Genomic DNA, 19,217 nt, shown 5'->3' with positions numbered 1-19,217 from the left:
ATTGTGGTGTAATGTGAATACTTTTTGGGAGAAGTAATTATGAATGTAATTTAGTTAAATTCTCACGGTTTTAGAAGAAAGTAATTGGTAGTGCAGTTTAATTAGTTTTTAAAAGTAAGTTTGCCGTGTATGTTTGGCAGTACCAGGCACATCCACCACCGGCCAACCTTGAAGCCTCTACTACACACCGGCACCTCCTTTTTTATATTCACTTTAATTGCAACTCAGATATGTTATCAAGTGCCCCGACCCAGTAAATGGGCTTGTGTCTGTTCTGTTGATGGAACAACATTCGCTTCTCTGCATTATCACTTACCTTCGTCGCCAGTATGCCCCGCTCAGTCCAAGCAATAAGGACAGACTCGTAGACGGTGCTTCTGCAATAACTATTTTATTCGCGCCGTGAATACACGGCCCTGAGAATTTTTATCACAGGTGAACAGGGGCGACGGGACGTCCAAACACAAAGGATGCGGCGCACATTTCGGATCGCGGCAGGATTTCTACAGACAACAGTCCATTTTTTTTTCGTGTGTGTGTGTGTGTGTGCGTGTGTGTAATATTACAGGTTTTTTTTACTAAGCACATCTATATAGACTCCTGACGGGCCAGAACTGTTCTTTCCTGTACAGCGATATGGGACGAGGAAGAATCTCGCTAGCTTTGCCGAAGCAACGGGCTTCGTGACCCTGACTCACAGCGATATTAGCGTAGTTCATTTTCGCGCCACGCTTTGTCACGCGCTTTTTCTAGAATTTAAACTCTCCAACGATTCGTATGTGGAACTAGATGAGTGATGTCTGCTCGCATTTTCTGCAACCTTAATGCCATGCTATTGACCTGTCTGCAGACTGACGACATGTCAAGATTAAGATTATTTAGCGACGGCAAGTGGCTCAGCAAGCAGCGACCTTTACATTTTATGCCTGTACTTGCCAAGAAGATGGCACAATTTGCGAACGGCCGCAGAGGTCACTGCCTTTTGGAGTCTCTGTAGTTTTCAGTGATAATCAGAACGATCATTAATGCCGTAGCCATCTGCAGCCTTATAATCTCGGCCGTTAGAGCTAGAAGCAATATGAAAGGGAACGCGGGAGCGCGTGGCGTCCACTCTTTCAGATGGGCTGTCAATGACAGATGATAAGAATCAGAGGCAAAGACACATCCAGATTAAGCTTAGTCGACTGCTCTTCCCAAGGATACCCTTGTTGCCACCCATTCTCGTCTTGCTTTGGTGGCAGCGCTTTGCAAAGCGCGGAGGCCACTCGCTCCCGCGTTCCCTTTCATATTTCGTCTAGCTGTACTTTGGGACACGAAAATTCGTGCTGCCCAATGCACGTGCGGGAGATGCGCATTGCGCTGATTTTAGAGCAGTTTTGTTTTCTTACTTCTATGTCTATACTGCAATCTAGCCGTGAGACAGGGTCACAGCTGCGTTCAATTGAAAATCATCGTAACGTAAGCACCAACGGAGACCACGAAAGCAGAAATGCAGGGAAAAAAGAGCCAAATCCCGTTTATCTGTCGTCTAAGGTCTACATGGACAGTGGGAGGCTCGGAGGCTATGCATGCAAAACTTGTGAACACATTCGGTGTCTTCTGTTTGTGTCGGTGCAAGTTGGGGTCGTCACGTGACTCTCGTAAGGGCTGTGTGGAAAATGTACAAGTGGGACATACTGGTCGAAATAGTTCTCTCGAGACACCGTTCTTACGTGAGAAAGACATTTACTCCGTTTTCGCTGACGTAGCGTGGCTGTGGGCCCGAAAAACTTTGTCGTATATTTTAATTCAGATGCGTTAAACGCGCGCTCCCAGGGCGTTTGTCCTTCTGACCTCAGATGTTTCGCAAAACCTACAGGTAGGCTTAATTCTTACACTACGAATCCCCACAAACGACATATTTTTTTCCGCGGTTGAAACAATACAATTATCACCAAAAGTAACAGCGATTGTTGACTAGCGCTCGCTCATGGGGAAGATAAGGAATCTGTACATACATGTACCCTGAGCGCTGTTTTGTTCTTTTTTCTCTTAGACGTTGACGTGGGTGTTCGGTTGATGAAACGGTGCAGAACATGGCCTCTAATTGCCATGTGCAATGAACGCACTCTACTTTGATCGCTGGCTTCCTCGGGATGGGTTCCGCGTGCGATGGTGTCCTGAACCAACGGGAACCAACTGAAATCCTCCCTCCCCCATCCCCCGTCTCTCAAGTAGGTCTTGTCGCTGGTCCAACCGGGTGCGCCAGGCCGGACTCAACCGGACTCAACCGGCACCGCACCTGCGGCTGCTACCTAAGTCAATCCTTCGGCCAACGCGTACCCTGTGCATTTTTTCTTTGTTTTCCAGTAGTAGTAGACGTGAAATACTCAGATTGCGGGACGGTGCTTGTACTGAGTCGATGCTATAGCTGCTTAAATAAACAAGAAAGGTGTGCTTAAAACGAGCGCGGGTGTGAAACTGAAAAACCAGTTGCCAACAAGGGCAGACAGTAAAATTTAGTTACGCCTTTGACGAAAACGGGCAGCACCGCGCGCCATCTATCGGCCTGACATGGCGAGATTTGTAGAGGTATATAAGCATAGATGTTATCGTGCCATCAGTGCAGGGGCTGAATGGCTGTGCTACATTCGATCCACCTGATCTGAAATGAAGCGAGTTACAGATTTGTGAAACTCGCAGCTCAGGGCTGGCTTACGTTGTGATTATAGATTTCGATGAACATTGATGCCTGTAGACCAGTTGGCACAATTAATGGAAAGTGAGAGACCTTATCCCACGCTCCATACTAGTATGACACTCAAATACTGCCCTAATTATTGGCACTATCAGCGAACTAGCACAAGATGGCCGCGTTTTACTGCGAACGGCTAGTGGTGTCGAAAATGGTTTAGCGGGTATTGTATAGCGTTAGTCAATACTCCGAGAATATATTTTTCACGTAGTGCGTTCAGTCGAAAATACCGCTTTTTCGAAAGGAAACGAAAAAAGGGAATTCGCGAGCAACAGCTTTCCGTGGTCCGTAAATTCCATTTCCTTCCATTTGTTAGAGTATGGAAACCAGTGTCTCTCCTTCGCAAAAGTTGGCGTTAAATAATAATATCCGCCTGACAGGAACTGGTATAAAGGTTTACGACCAGAAAATTGTGTGGCGACCCGCCGAATTCATGACGCGTGTCTCCCAGCGAATTCCACTGCCGTAAATTCGAAACGACTCCGTAAAAATAGTTTCGACGGACCAAGCGCTGGTCCTGAGTACATGCGGAAATAGCTGCCAGTGCACAGGCCTTCCACGTTTAGTCGGCTTTTATTAGGGCCAAAAATAGTAACTGTTAACCATGTTACCGAAAAAACAAAACAAAAAGCAACGTAAAGACTTTGTTCTTGTTACCCTAGAAGGCTATCATTGAATCTCTTCCCGCCGTCATTTAAATCTCGTCAACTTGTGTACGGCTTATGTGCAGAGAGCTAATGCTAACGCAAAGAATATGGATATGGCCTTATGGAAATCAATGCCGCCTTTTCGGTTAATCGTCTCGTTACGTTTCTGGTTACAGCGATCAAATTGTACTAAAGAGCCATTTGTTCAAACAAACATAAGCGACGAAGAGAGAACTAATGACGGCAGTATAAAAGTCCTGACATAGAGGAAGTCTTTTTTTCCCCGTTTTTATAGGAATCGTTTCGTCATTCCAGTGTGCTTTGCTGAACCATGTAGATGTCGGCGTTTGCATCGAATGCAGCCCAGATCAGATGCCCGGACATTAGCCCTCCCAGCACACTGCCATGCGCACTAGCCTCGTAGGTATCATCACAGAGGGCTCTCATAATGGCGCACTTTAGCTAACAGCAGAAGCCAGATAAACTTGCACTGTATGACCTCACGCGTAGTTTCTACAGCACTCGAAGATAGAGGAGCCTTTCTGGCCGCGGAATCAGGACCTGTAGACGAGACTACACCCTGTCTTGCGGTAATAGGAGTGTGTTTGTGTGAACAGCCCTGTACGGGCGAGGGAGCACCCTTGAGCAGTCCTTCGAGAAGAGTTGCGGGGATCGGGAAAAGGGGGGGAAAGATGGCGGTCTCTTTTCCTCTCTCTCTCTCTCTCTCTCTCTCTCCATGGGATGGGCGAGGATGTGGCCAACGCGTGAACGGTCTGCGGTGGTCGGAGCCATCGTTCAGACGTCGTTGGCTGCCATTGGTTCAGGTTGGGTCCTCGCCTTGCCCGTCAGGCCGAGACGGGAAAAATCCAACGGACCGCTGTACCACGTACCCCATTGGTCCTTGGACGCTGCGTCAAAAAAGAAAAAGCGAGACATTGAAGTCAGCGTGCATTGATATTATGAAAGTTTATGCTTGAAGCTGTATCAAGCACTTATTTTACAGATGCAATTGCTCTGCTAAATAACCCAGTAGAAAAAGCGAAGAGTCATGATTTACAACTTGACATGGCATCAGTGATAGATAATATGCGACGCTGAACAGATGTTTTTCCAACAAGAGCTCGTACGCCTTTTATGGTGGCAGCCATGTTCATCGAGACCAAGACGTTCAATTTAGAAGCCTTTGAGCGAGATTTTAGCCGGATGGTGAAGAAATAGCCTTGCGTGAGCTCCTTCTAAATTGCAGCCAACAGTGGCTGTTTCAGCTAGCGCCAAATCCCTACCGCTGTTCACTAAAGTAAAGTCGCCTTTGGAGATAAAAAAATAAACAGCCAGGTATTTTCTCAAGCCTTTGCCAGGTGTTTAAGCCTGTCACATGTTGACATCCAACCAACTGGGCAGTGTTTGCAACTACAGAGACAGCCTGCGAAGAAAGGCCGCTGGCACTGAAACAGACGCTTATGCAAGTTGGTGATCCATTGAGTGTAGACCGCGCAAAAAAGATGATTCTGGAAGCCGTTGAAATCGCAATATTAGATGACGCTTGCGTTAGTAGTGCTTCGGTGGCACTAAAAGCGAATGAATTAGGGTTTTTGAACACAAGGCTATGGCGTCGCTGGTGTCATCCGCAGCTGAAGATATTATGTATATATTTATGTGAATTCATTACGTTTTCCTGTGTTGGTTGTGCCCAGTGCACATATTTTCACGGGAGAAGCAATAAAGCTTCAGTTGAAGGTCAGCACTCGTGTGTGTTCTTCATACTTCCCCCTCTTTTTTGCGCTGTCTACAGTCAATGGGCTACTGGCACTGCTCACGCAATGCAACTACGGCGCTGACAATGCGAATGTTGGGCTGAATACAAAAATATGTGTGGTTGTTTCTCTTGATGATTTCTAGGAAAAGTACAGGAGAAAGAACAAATGATCGGGTTTAAACCCAGCTTTGTCTAGGAGGTTGATTATCCCGAGTCGATACAGGTCATGGGGGACACCGTATATGAGGAGCGGAAAATGTCGACTCTCCGGTGTTCTATAACTTGCACATGGTATAGCTCAGTACACCGATACCGTGTATTTGTCCCCATCAAAACGCGGCTGTCACCGTAGCCGGGATTGAGCACGGGTCGGCCGGCTAAATAGTGAAGTGTGCTAACCACTCAGCCCCAGCAGAGAAGCGTGGTTTGAAATAAAGGCGTTATCGCCCTAATTCCTTGATTTTCTCTTTAGAGATAGGTGGAAGGGGACTATAATAAAGTAGAGGTTTCCCGTTGGTTGCGCGAAGAAAACCGGAGCGTTCGAGATGGCGACGTTATGGATTGCTTGCTTCTCTGTGCACAGTTCCTTTGCATCATCTCCGCTGCGTAACCAAATTGCAGAAAAAACACGTTAAAATGTTGGCCAATTTGAAACAATGCGCTGTGCTTGTGTATGCATTCGGTTGTTCAAGCGTTTTCCAGCACCTCTTTTGTTATTTTTTTTTTTGTTAGGAGTAAAGCGCTTCAGCTAACACGTTGGCTGAGCTAGCCCCGCCGGGGTGGTGCAGTGGTAAGACGCCCGACTACTGTGCCGGAGTTCCCGGGTTCGAACCCGACCACGGCGGCTGCGTTTCGATGGAGGTGAAACGAAGAGGCGTCCGTGTGCTGTGCGATGTCGGCGCACGTTAAAGATCCCCAGGTGGTCGAAATTACTGCGTAGCTCTCCACTACGGCTCCCCTTTCTCTCTTTCCACCTTCACTCCCACCTTCCTCTCTTCCCTTACAACGCGGTTCAGGCGTCCACAGAGAAAGTGTGACAGATAGTGCGCCTTTCCCTTCCTGTGAACCAATAACAACAACAGCTTGCCATCATCATCATCATCATCATCATCATGATCATCATCATCAGCCTGATTATACCCACTGCAGGGCGAAGGCCTTTCCGATATTTCTCCACTTAACCCGGTTCTGTGCTAGCTGCATCCACTTGACCCCTGCGAACTTCTTAATATCATCCGCCCACCTAACTTTCTGCCGCCCCCTGCTACGCTTTCCTTCCCTTGGAATCCAGTTTGTTACCCTCAGCGACCATCGGTTATCCTCTCTTCGCACTACATGTCCTGCCCATGTCAATTTCTTCTTAATTTCCACAAGAATGTCGGTAACTTGAGTTATTTCTCGGACCCACTCTGCACGCTTCCTATCTCTTTATGTTAGCCCTACCATTTTTCGTTCTATAGCCCTCTGGGTTGTCCTCAACTTAAGTAGAACTTTCTTGGTTAGCCTCCACGCTTCAGCCCCATAGGTGAGTACAGGCAAGATGCAACTGTTGTATACTTTCCTCTTGAGCGATACTGGTAAGCTGCTAGTCATAATCTGCGAGTGCTTGTGAAATGCGCTCCATCCCAATCTTATTCGTCTTGTTATTTCCTTTTCATGGTCCGGATCTGCGGTTACTACCTGTTCTAAGTAGACATATTCGCCTACTACTTCCAGTATTTCGCTACCTAATGTAAACTGCTGTTCCTTCCCGAGGCTGTTGAACATTACCTTAGTCTTCTGCATATTGATTTTCAAGCCTACCTTTCTACTTTGCCACCATTTGGTGCCTAATATGCGGCCACACACTCTAACGATAAAAAAAAAAGAGTTCTGAGAGCACTGCGGAATCTATACTGCACAAATGCGAAAGCCTGAGCGTTACTCGTGCACACGGTGCATGACGTTTGTCTTCATTATCATTATCAACTAAATTCACTGTCATTATCATCGCTAGCGTCCTCCTTGTCATTATCACTAATTGCAGCGTCATTGTCAACGCTATAATCATCCTCACTGTAGACAAGGCTAATAATGATGTGCGTTTCAAGATCTCGGGCGTGGCGCAGTTGATTAAAGCGTTCGGCTGGGGATCTAAGGGATGGCGGTTCAACTTCCGGTGTAGAGAGGATTTTTATTTTTCTTATGACGTCTTCAGTATAATTGACGAGTGACACTTCAGCGCACAGATCTCGCGCGCGGGACGTCGTTCCATGAGCCTAGACAGGCGTTCGCCCTAATATGTCAATGCTCATGAATTACCGTTTTTAAACCAACCGCAGTATCGGCGCAAGTCAAGCAGGAAGCGGGCTTTAGATAACAGCAGCTCATTTTATTAGCGTGGCGTGGCCGCACTCTGCTCGCATCTTAGCGGCTGCAGCGAGGGGCGGCGTCGCCCGTGCGCCTGCTGTTGACTTTCGTTGAGCTTCGCCCTCACGTGCTCGCACGCACACGTTCGCGAAAAGCGGCCGGTGACAGCCGCCACGGTGATCAGCGCGTGGAATGGCCCAGCGAAAAAAGTTTCCAGTCACTTGCAGGCTCGGTAATTAAGCGCCTTAACGGCTGAAACGAATGTGGGGCCGATGAATAGCGACCAAGCGGAAGATGCAACAGCTGGCCCGCGGTGGCATTATGGTAATCGAGATGTGTACAACGAGCCGGAAGAGAAAATTGAGCGCGGTACCCTTCTTCGGGCTTTCGTGGCAGCGCGGCTGATTATAACTCCATTAGGTGTTTTGATGGGCACTTCGGCGAAGAGAAAACAGGAAAAACCATCACTTTCTCTTCCTTGACAAAACTTGGATGGTGTCAAAAGTGGAGCTGCAGATATCGGAGAAGTTGAATTATAGTCTAGGGAAGCAGGAGCCGGAACGCGAGGCTATTGGTTCCAATGATAATGAAACACGTCAACTGCGGTTCAAAAAGATGAACTCGAGAAAAAACAACAACACAGACATAAGATCTGCGTAAATGGCATGATACGACTGCAGCCCGTGTTGAACTTTAATTACACACGTACTCTAAGACAATATACAGAGGATATAGGAAAACACATTACGTACATATCATGACGTTCATACTCGTAGGCGGTCATAAGTATCTCAAAACTGTTTATTCCTCGTTTTCGAGATCAGTTCAATAACAGTAGCCTCCGCCGCCTCTGGATCACCTAGCTCAAATGGTGCATCAAAGTAAACTGCGAAGCTCAAAGTATCTTGTGAAGGACTCCAAAATGCTTGACATAAACGCGTTAGCAGTTCTGACTGCACAGTTCCATGGCACCAAGTTTCGTAACAATAAACATATAGGGCACTTCTTTCGTTTCGGGCATCTATATCCAAAGCAGTACTTGCCTTGCACGAGCACAACTCAGAAGGATGAGGTGAAGGCAAAAGAAGGCAGTTACAGTTTACTCAGTTTACAGTTTACAGTAATCGGCAGTTTACACAGCCGATTAGTGCTTCAACATGGTTTTTGACCTCACCACACGTCTGCAACACACACACACACACACACACACACACACACACACACACACACACACACACACACACACACACACACACACACACACACACACACACACACACACACACACACACACACACACACACACACACACACACACACACACACACACACACACACACACACACACACACACACACACACACACACACACACACACACACACACACACACACACACACACACACACACACACACACACACACACACACACACACACACACACACACACACACACACACACACACACACACACACACACACACACACACACACACACACACACACACACACACACACACACACACACACACACGCGCACACACACGCGCACACACATGCGCGCGTGCACGCACGCAAACTACATTTGGAGTCAATGTCGCACTTGGTTTAGCCGTTGACTCAAATAATTCTTTCAATGTATCCTGCCCTGCCACTCATCCTCTCAGTGGTTATTCAAGTGACAGGCAGTGTGAACGCAAGCTTTACTCCATTTCCTACCTGTACAGTTACTTCGGCGGACACCATATCACAAGAAGCTTTGTTTCCTGAATGAAAACTAAGCCACGATGTGCGCTGTGGGTGTTAAGGCAAGAAAACTAGTGATGCCGGCAAATTTGCTATTTTATCGTGCATCGAGGCTGGTCTACGCAGTGGACATTCGGTATGGAAAACATTCCACCAAAGAATCACGCACACAGGAGCAGAGCTGCGCCTGGTGCCAGAGCGAGTTGTCCAGGAAGTGCTCATTTCGAACAACGCCCAGCCAGTGGCCATGGCGCGGTGCGTGCCACGAGCGGTCCCCGGCAATAAATCGAGTGTCTGCGCTGTGTTGCATATATTGCCTGGCGGTGTGCGCTTCTGGCTACACGAGAAGAGTGCGTGGGCTGTGCGCAGGAGTAGAAATGTGGCCACCTGATGACACGCAGGCGCGTCGCGTGAATATATATTATGAGCAGAGTGCGTTGAGGGCTCTTATTACATCTCTCTGGTGCGTCTATCCGCTGGCGAGAACGATATATTGCCACCGGTACGTATACAAACGACGGACCGCGATGACGTGCAACAAAACGCAGGGCGCTGCCATGCCTCCTACCAGCGAGGCAAAACAACGTGGCAGAAATGGCAGCGACCTGTGTCGCCTCGCGTTATGCCTGTAGAGGGCGCCACTGTAGGCCTCCTAGTGGCCGATATTATAACCACGCACGGGAAAGAACTTAGTGATTGGCTGCGCTGCACCTGAGCTTCTCGTGAATGATAACGAGGACAGCAACTCTGAAATGACACTCTCATTACGTTAGGGGCTGTACGGTAGGGAACTACGCTGTCGGTTGTTTCCCCGTCATTCTTTTAAACGGTGCTCAAATATGCATTACTCAAGCTACAGCAGTGAGATGCTCCGGCTGGAGTTAGATATAATTTCTAGACTCTTTCTCGTCTTCTCTTTATTAAAATTTTGCTTCTCCATTGACGGTGCAGAGTGTTTTCATGAATTGAAGTCTTCAAATATCTGCTTCTTTCTTGAATAAAATGGACCTAACTACACTCTATAACAGGAGTAATTCCACGATTGGAAATTTGGAAGACGACATTGGGAAAACCGATACGTTAATTCCGCACTGCCGGTGCCCCTGCGCTTGCCGCGAGCATGTCGTACTCGCGACGTCTCAAAAGAAAATAAGTTATCAGAATTGTGAGCTTACTCTACTGAAATACCAAAAGTTCTACGGGGCAACAACATCACAAAATCCCATCTGATCGCATAGACTCTCATACGGTGCCCATCATTATCATAAAATATCGTACATAATTTATGATCATGTACAGGAAACTATGAGACCCTATGCAATTATATGTGACTTGTATGTGATTTCTTTTTTGAATTGTGTGAGGTTTTGTGCGAAAATGTGAGGTTATTGCCTCATACAATTTTTTCAGTAGGGTATTGCTGGATTGTGCGTTAATGCTTAGCTTAGTTGGCTGCAGACTAGCCGCAGGACTGCGGCGATATACCTTTACACAAAACGCTCGCCTGTGTATGCCCACAGGCTCATTACTTGGATCCTTACAAAAGGCCTAAGCATGAAGAAACACTGAGTGAAAGACTGTAACCAGGCATCAGAGATGACGAGGGTTTCAGTCAGCTTACGCTCTCTTTGTGGCACCCTTCTTTTGTGGCACAATAACGACCTACTGCTTGACTACATGCTAACGAGCCATCGCCCTCTCGGCTAGCGAGAAAGAGCAAAACCATGGTAACGCAACAAACGCTGACGTCGCTTAGACCCGTCGGTCTCTTGAGTTATGGGACAGGCTGCAAGGTCAGCACCATCTGCTGTGCAGCTGTGCGAATGCTGTGCTGCAGATGCTGAGAGTGGGAACGGGCCAACAACCCTAATACAGTTCGAAGCTCCAATACTACCAGCCAAAAAAGCTGTCAAGCATGTCAAAAGAAGCAGAACGATTAGCTGTACTTCTAGTAACTTAGAGATGCGTATAGGGCAATCGGTAAACGATAGTGAAGCTTTAGGGGGATAACTAGTTCGCGCTCAAAGCCACCGGAATACGGCTGTATCGCAATTTTTTGTGGGGCGTTTGTTTTGTTTGTGAAACCGAATTTCTCTCGAGGGACATTTACCGCGTGTAATCGTTTCTGCGTTACACAAGGTTATCGCAGCTACCATATGCTACTTATCGAGTTCTCTGCCATAGCGCCGGTGTCTCTGCTGTTAGATGAACGCCGAAAGAATCCCTTGCTATCACCGCCGGCGAGTTCAGTTCCGTGGGGACATAAATGAGCTTTATGAAGAATTTATTGCGCTCCCACGTTCATCTGTTCATCTGATGCTCACTACACGTACTCATCACGACGTGAAAACATAGTCAAATGAACATTATGATTCAATGAACCAACCAAACCTGCGAGTTTACGTCAAGCAAACTGAACAGGCATCCATTTACAGCTTCCGGATGGCTCCATGCCAATACCGTAAGATATTATACGTTTACAAGAATACAAAAATATGGATAATAAGAACAAGCAGGACGACAAGATGGAACTCTGTTCTAAGTAGTATAACCAACTAGGACAACGAGATATATCGCAAAACAAAGTAATATATATCATACTTTTATTAAAACACGCGATGCAAACCTTTTGAAGGAATTTAAAAAGGCCCGAAATAAGCTTGCTTGAGAAAGCAAAAGAGACCTATGAAAATTTGTTCTTCCGCCACCATAACAATTAAAAAAAAGGTATGGGGAGATGTTAACAGACTGATGAAAAATGGGCCTAGAAGAGGTTGAGATAGATGGTAATATGATAGCTGGACAGTGTTTGGCTTAAGCGATAAATGAGCGTTTTGTAAAGTCAGGAAAGCCAGGTAAAGCAATGGCTGGCAGTGAACTGCAAACAAGACACATTACTTCCCTGCAGACGTTCTTTGCTCTCCCACCATATTTCACTGCAAAAAACTGAACCCTTGGCGGCTTATGTTGCTGCTGATTATGATGAAATTAAGTCCGAACCAATTAAATATGTATTCAAGTAGTTAAATATGTCAGTGCACACATAATAGACCTACTGTTCGACACTGATGTCTTCCCTGACCAATTGAAGATAGGAAAGGTGATTTCGATGCACAAACCAGGAGACAGAAACGCGCTTACAAAGTATCGACTGTTATGGGCATTACCTGTTTTATCGAGTTTTCAAGTGGGCAATTAATGATCGTGTAATAACGTTCTTAGAGAAATAAAATGTAAAATCAAGCTCGCATTTTGTATTTCAAAAACAGAAATCAACGGAACAAGCGCTATTTCACGTGAATAAGAAAATCATAAAAATTATTGAAAACAAGGCTAATACATTACGATTGTTTCTAGGCTTGCGGAAAGCGTTTGATTCAGCAAATCACAGTATACTTCTCCGTAAGGTATAATGCTATAGAATACGTGCCATGTCACTGCAACTAATAAAAGACTATTTTGAAAAACGTTTCCAGATTACGAATGTCGATAATTATATTCCTCCACTTGGTTAAAAACGTAACGAACGGAATACCTCAAGGTTCAGTATTAGGACCTCCTTGTACTTGTTATACATCATGACCTAGCTGAAATTGCTAACATTCCCGATATAGGAATGTTTGCAGACAATACCTCACGGACGAAACGCGAACTCGAGGAAATTACTAATAAGAATATACAAAACCTTTATTGATGGCTAAATGAAAACTGGCAACAATAAACGCCTCTAAAACTAAATATATGATTATCTCTCCTCCAAACAAGCGTGATCAATACGTGCTGCGTCTTATGTACAACACACAGATGATTCAGCAAACACCGGACCAGAAATTCCTAGGAGATTGGTTTTAAGAAACTCTGACATGAACATGTCATGTAGAGCACCTGGTAAATGATATAGCCCAATCAATCGGATGTGTTAGAAAAATCTTTACACACCTCTTTGGCCAAAGAAAAATCTTTATTATAATTTATTCAAAGCTTATTCAATTCAGGTTTTTCAGTCAGATTTAATTCTACAAAATTATCCAACATATACGCGCCACGAATACGTGCACAGATTTCACCATGGTGGTTGATCACCAGCACAGTGTCCGGCGTCAATTAGGAAGGCTGACAAAAACCAGAACTAATTACGGGAAACAGTCATTATCCTATCAAGCTATCCAGTGGCTGAACAAACATGAAGGTATTATAAAATTGGACAGATAGCCCGCGTGAACTCAAAAGAATATACAAAGGTTTTCTTGTTTCAGCAGCATATAATATGTAGTCTGCTCCAAAATGCTTCTTTTTGTTTGGCTATCTTTTGGTTTTTGCATTCTACGTTGCACGCACTGAGTAGAACTCTGTTACTGTCTCGTTAAATACTGTTAACTCGTCTAAAGGTGTCTACTAACTTTATCTGGGTATATGATTTATATCTGAAAATTACAAATACATGTTCTATGTATATTTTTTTTTATCGGCAGTATTGTAAACATCTTTCTGCTGCGTATCGAATGAAAACCGCATTTTCTGCATGAAGTGCACCCTATATGTTTAACGAGGAATGTTGTATGAATTAATCGGAGGCAGCCTAGGGCCTCGTCAGTCAATATTAGCGTTTACTCGCTCTCTCCACAGGAAATTCCCCGGAATTAAATATTTTCAATTTGACTTAATTTTGATTGTTCTTCATTTAAGGAGGCATTGAACTAGATAGGACAGACTATGGTGATAAAACAGGTACATATTCTTTACATTTCAGGAGCATCGACCTGAAAAGAGAAAGCGGTATGAGCAACAATCTGTCTTCACTAATTGGCGTATTTTACGCTCTTATAATTCTAAAAGTTCAAGCTAAGATACACGGAGCACTGCACGCATGAATCGAAAATATGAATGAGTGAATATAAAACAAATGTGCGGTGTTGCATGAGGTGCATGAGGTTTCGCAAAGGTTTAAAGTCATATGCTCCTAGCTTGCCTATGTGTTAGTCAATGCAATATGAACTAGCTGAGATCGCCGATAAAGAAAAAAAAATAACGAAACATAATATTGGGCCTGGAGGGAGCAGCTCCTGCGGGCCCGCGGCAGTGAGATCCAGTGACCCGTAAATGAAATGAATTGCCTAGCTCGAAGGGCGTGAACAATCAGTGCCTGGATGCGTCACCTTCAGGATTAGAGCGACGCAAGCTTGAGCTCTTCGAGCGTCGAATGGCCGAGGCGATTAACGCTCACGCACTCACGCACTCGCCACCGCCATCCTAATTAAGTTGGCTTTGCGTTACATCGATGAGCTCCCCTACCAAGGCATCGTCGCTTTTTTCTCTTTGGGTTTGCTCTCCGCGTGGTCGAAGCCGGATTCACGCGGCGCAGTATAAACGACGCGCATAGTTGGGGATGCAGGAAGGAGGGATTCCACAGGTCGTCGTGTCGGTTGCACGCGCGCCTTCACCGGAGTAGTTTGAGGCTGTTCGCGTTATCAGTGCAGAACAGCGCAGGTCCTGCTTGTGAAAATCTAGGTCCTACACTATAGGCAACTTAATTGCTTCGGTCGGAGTTCTAATTTCCTCAAAAAGCTATTCTTGACCAGTAAAGGCGAAGCAAGCTGCCCAGAAAGTTTCAAGTCAGCGAATTGTCTCCGTGACCACTGTCTTTCCACAAGTGGACGCGTTCTCGCCGGCGTGAGTGGCTGCTGCTGATTTTAGGATTGCGTAGTTGTGAAATGGGAGGCTGGGGTGCGAACAAGCGGTGAGGTACAGTTATGCTCCCCGCGAAAGCGATCAGCTTTTCAGGTTCAGGATCCTGGAACATCCAAACTCTGCGGTAATATACAAAACTTATGCACATATTGATGGGAAAGTGGTGAGCTACAGATGCGTCAGAAAATGTTTCTTTTAGATCAAGCGTCTTTGAAGCAACTGTGGAATGTTGTAGACACGTGCTTTGAAGATGTGATGGCTATTGTTGGAATATGCGTGTGAAGTCTGAGACCCTTACGCTAAGTTTCTAACATCAAAACTAGAACAATTGCGAAGATGTGCGTTGCGTTTAATTTTTTCGAAGTACAGAAGACAGGAACACATTTCCCCATGGCACAGTAGAGCTGACATACCTCCACTAGATGTCCGTAGGAAGATAAAAAGATTGAATCTCTATTTTTGTATTATAAATAACAAGACACTCATTGACAAACGCAAATACATCGATGAAATTCTGTCACGTATAACTCCGAATAAGCACTCCAAAACCGTGAAAGAGCGAAATTTTTCAAAAAATTGTTTTAAACACTGATTTTTTTCTGCTAACAGCGCACGAATGGAACAAGCTGTCAGAACAAGCAGTTAAGGCTGATAATCGTGAAGCGTTCTCATCGTTTATTCTCGATGTTTTTAAAAATATTGCTGCTTAGTGATGTATACTACACTATGTTTTTGTTGCACTGTTTTAGATTCCTTGTTCCTTATGTTCTCATATTTGGTTGAGAAACGTCTCCTCAGATATATTTAAGTATTGTGCATTTTGTACTGTTGTTGCCGTCCGCTTCTAATTAAATTTTTGGATACCACTCTTATTGACGCTTTGTTTTCGTTTTTTTTTTGCAATATTATTAGGCCTTATGTAACCCTATTTGGGCTGATAGTATCTGTAAAGAATAAGTGGTCTAAGCTTTAAACTCAGTACCAAACATTTAAACTCTAAAGTTGCGTCCTGCGCTCTCAATAAATAACTTACTCTGCCACAGAAAACCAACCAACTTTTTTCCCACAAGCTACTATGAAGCCTCATCTACATGCGGAAATAACCTGCGGGAACGCTTTCGCGATATCCAACGCGAAGATTTACGACGACTCCTGCCATCGTGCCAAGCCTGAAATAGCGATGCTTACGGACGTTGTCCGGGGAGAGGTTCATCATGCACATGGCTCTGCGTCACCGTCGGTTTCAGCTGGAGTCCAAGCTATGAACTACGCAGTGCAGTACGCCGTCATGCACCCGTACGCGAGTGTACAAGCCCCCCCCCCCCCCCCTCCCATCACCCCTGACGTCAACAAGCAGCTCCTGAACGCCGCCCCTTGGTCCCCGCTCGCCAAACCTGCAAACGACCCTGAAGCCCCAGGAAGTGGGACGCCTGAGGGACAGCGAACAACAGCCCAATGCGCTAGTGAGGCCGGCCATATCCTTCGTCACTGCCCTTACAGACGGATTGATCTGCGCGCTTTCGCCATAGATGCCCCACGACCCCGTGCTGGAGAGCGCGACTACAGGAAAGCGACCAGTTTCTGTGCAGACGAAAGCCCGCTTCAACGGGCCGTCTATCCCGGTCTACACCGCCAGTCAGAGAACGTTTTGCGTCTCCCGGCTACAGTATAGACCTGCGAAAAGGTTCCCCTGACGCCATAGGGAAACTAAAGACAGCAACCCTCTGAGGTGGGGTTGCTACAAAGCGAACTAAACAAGATCCTCCGGCCCCTACGGCGAGAGACGACGCTCTGCAACATTTATATCGCTACTACGCATGACGACAACATCGACGTCAACACGACCAGAGTCCAAGTTCACCCCGACGTTCAGAAAAGTGACTAGAGAAAAGTGGGCCGCGGCCGTAACTTCAGTACACGACGAAGTACGTAGACATCGAACACCGAAGTCAACACGCATTACAAGAAAGTTACGGTCGACGGTAACCGATTACCGCCGTAGTGGACACCACAGCCGACTATTCTGTAAAGAGCTGAGCGTTCGTCGCCCATCTCAAGAAAGTGACGACCACTTCGGATGGCCCGCTAATTCGCACTGCTGATGGTAACCTTATTACACCGTCGGGGCGCTGCACCGCGAGCATCAGAGTAAATGGGCGTACTTATATATACTACGAGCTTCGTGGTTCTACAGTATTGCTCGTTATGGATTTTTTCAGTGAACATCAGGCGATCATCGATCTTCGCTCAAAACGCATCAAGCTCTCGACGGACAACGCCATATTTACTATACCACGACTTCGACGCATTCCATCGCACTAAACGTCCTCGAGGGAGGCTTAATCATGCCGTTCCGATCAAGCGTAGTTGTCTACGTGGGCAACGCAGGCATCGAAACAGCAGAAGGCGTTGTCGAAAGAAACACCAAGTTGCTCTTGGAGCGAGGGGTCGGCATCGCATGAGGTATCACCTATATCAAAGGAGGACAAGTTCAGGTGCCCTTGACGAACTTCATCGAATCGTACCGGCATTTTAACAAGGGCACGACGGTCGCACGACACCCGAGAAGTCTTCGCTATCTCCGACCAGAACGCAGACGATTCACCCACTCGAGGAGATCAGCTCGCGTTCGACGTCAACCCAGCACTACCCTCGAACACTATCCAGATTCGCGCTCTTCTTGAGAACTATAGCCAGCGCTTTTCGTCAGCGTCGATGGGTGCGACAACCTCCGTTGGCAAAGCACCGCATTATCAGAGAAGATTACGCGTGATTTCTTCGTAAAAGCCCCTATCGGGTATAGTCACGAAAACGTCAAGCCATTCACGAGCAAATCAATTAAAGGCTTCGTGAAGACATCATCCAGCCATTTAACAGCCCACTAGCGGTACCAGTCGTTCTGGTAAAGATGGCAGACGGTACACTCCGTTTCTGCGTCAATTATCGCCGCTTGAACAGCGTCACGAAAAAGGATGTCTACCCGCTTCCCCGCACAGCGACACACTGGATCGGCTCTGCAATGCAAGATACTTCCAATCGATGGACTTAAAAAGCAGCTACTGGCAAATTGAGGTCGACGAAAGAGATCGGGAGAGGACCGCATTCATCACATCAGATGGCCTGTTCGAGTTCAAGGTAATGCCATTCGGCCCCTGCTTCGCGCCAGTGACGTTCGAATGAGTAATGGAAACCGCACTTGCTGGCTTGAAGTGGCAGGTATGTCTTGGTATACTTAGATGACATCGTAGTTTTCTCTTCGAACTTCGAACTGATGTTCCCGAGATGCTGGATGCTCGAGTTCAGTGGTCCAATGAGACCTATACTTCTTATATAGAAGACGTCCTCGCACTTTTTCGGCGTATAAATGACACCATGCCAGAAGCCGAGTGGGTTCTGCACGCCATTAAGGGCATTGAATTACTCGACTTCAACGCCCTGGCCGTGCAGAACGCTACCACCATCGACGCCGTCATCTCGACCTGTCGACGACTGGATCCGCCTTCAGCCTGATCAGCCTTCCTTCAGTTCTACCGAAGCCTTTGACCGCCGTGTGTTTATCCGCGGACTAATTCGTGAAGAGCTTCTAGCTCAAGGTGACTCGTGCCGCGCTGCACCTGAGCCACATCCTCCGCCTGCCGGCGCAGCATTATCAAAGAAGAGTTGGCCTCCATGACGTCTCCCCCCCCCCCACCCCCCGTCCCTACCATCTGCACTGTGCCTACGTATGCCCAGATCGGATCCTTGCTATCTGCACTTGGAGCGCCTATTCCACCTGTGCCTCCCAGTGCTCATGTCGTCGCATTGGCCCCACCTGCAACGGCGCCGTCATACTACCCCACCTGGCGCACAGCCCACCCTGTTTGTTATTAGAGAGATTTAGCTTACCGTGATCCGCGATCCGCCACCATGACCCGCTACCGTGCGTGGGCGGGGCGCACAAGCTGATTGGTCCCGACGTGGCAGGTCTATGTGCCGACATCCAGTATGTGGCGCCATCTATCGGCGTCAAAGGATCTGGGCATGCGCAGTGGAACGCGCGGTGGCGGGTCACGGTAGCGGATCGCGAATCACGGTAAGCTAAAACTCTCTATAACAGCTGCTACCGGGGCCATATTTCCCGTTTCTGTCGTCGCCGACTTCAAAATGAACGACGCGGCTACGACTCGTTGGAAACAGATTATTCTTACCGCTTAACCAGCTATAACCACAGTTCATGCCCTGATTATCCCCTACGTTCATCACCCCCTCCAGAAAGGTCCACAGCGCCGCATGGTTACCGCCAGACGCCGTTCCTCTT

General features: G+C 46.8%; 1 protein-coding gene across 4 annotated transcripts in view; it reads right to left on the bottom strand.

Moving 5' to 3' along the window:
* Positions 1 to 375: 375 nt before the first annotated feature.
* The window catches only part of LOC146209266 (uncharacterized), a 214,884-nt gene continuing 196,042 nt past the window's right edge, over positions 376 to 19,217 (bottom strand). For all 4 annotated transcript variants that reach the window (XM_084598597.1, XM_084598613.1, XM_084598605.1 and 1 more), the window contains one exon: positions 376 to 4,289. In XM_084598597.1, the coding sequence (XP_084454723.1) occupies positions 4,177 to 4,289 (113 nt within the window). In that variant the 3' untranslated portion in view covers positions 376 to 4,176. The remainder of the gene's footprint in view (positions 4,290 to 19,217) is intronic.

Source organism: Amblyomma maculatum, chromosome 1 (assembly GCF_055883805.1).
Source record: "Amblyomma maculatum isolate TAMU_Amacu chromosome 1, ASM5588380v1, whole genome shotgun sequence".
Lineage (NCBI taxonomy): Eukaryota > Metazoa > Arthropoda > Arachnida > Ixodida > Ixodidae > Amblyomma > Amblyomma maculatum.
The sequence above is the reverse complement of the archived record's forward strand: the minus strand, read 5'-3'. Positions and strand labels throughout refer to the sequence as shown.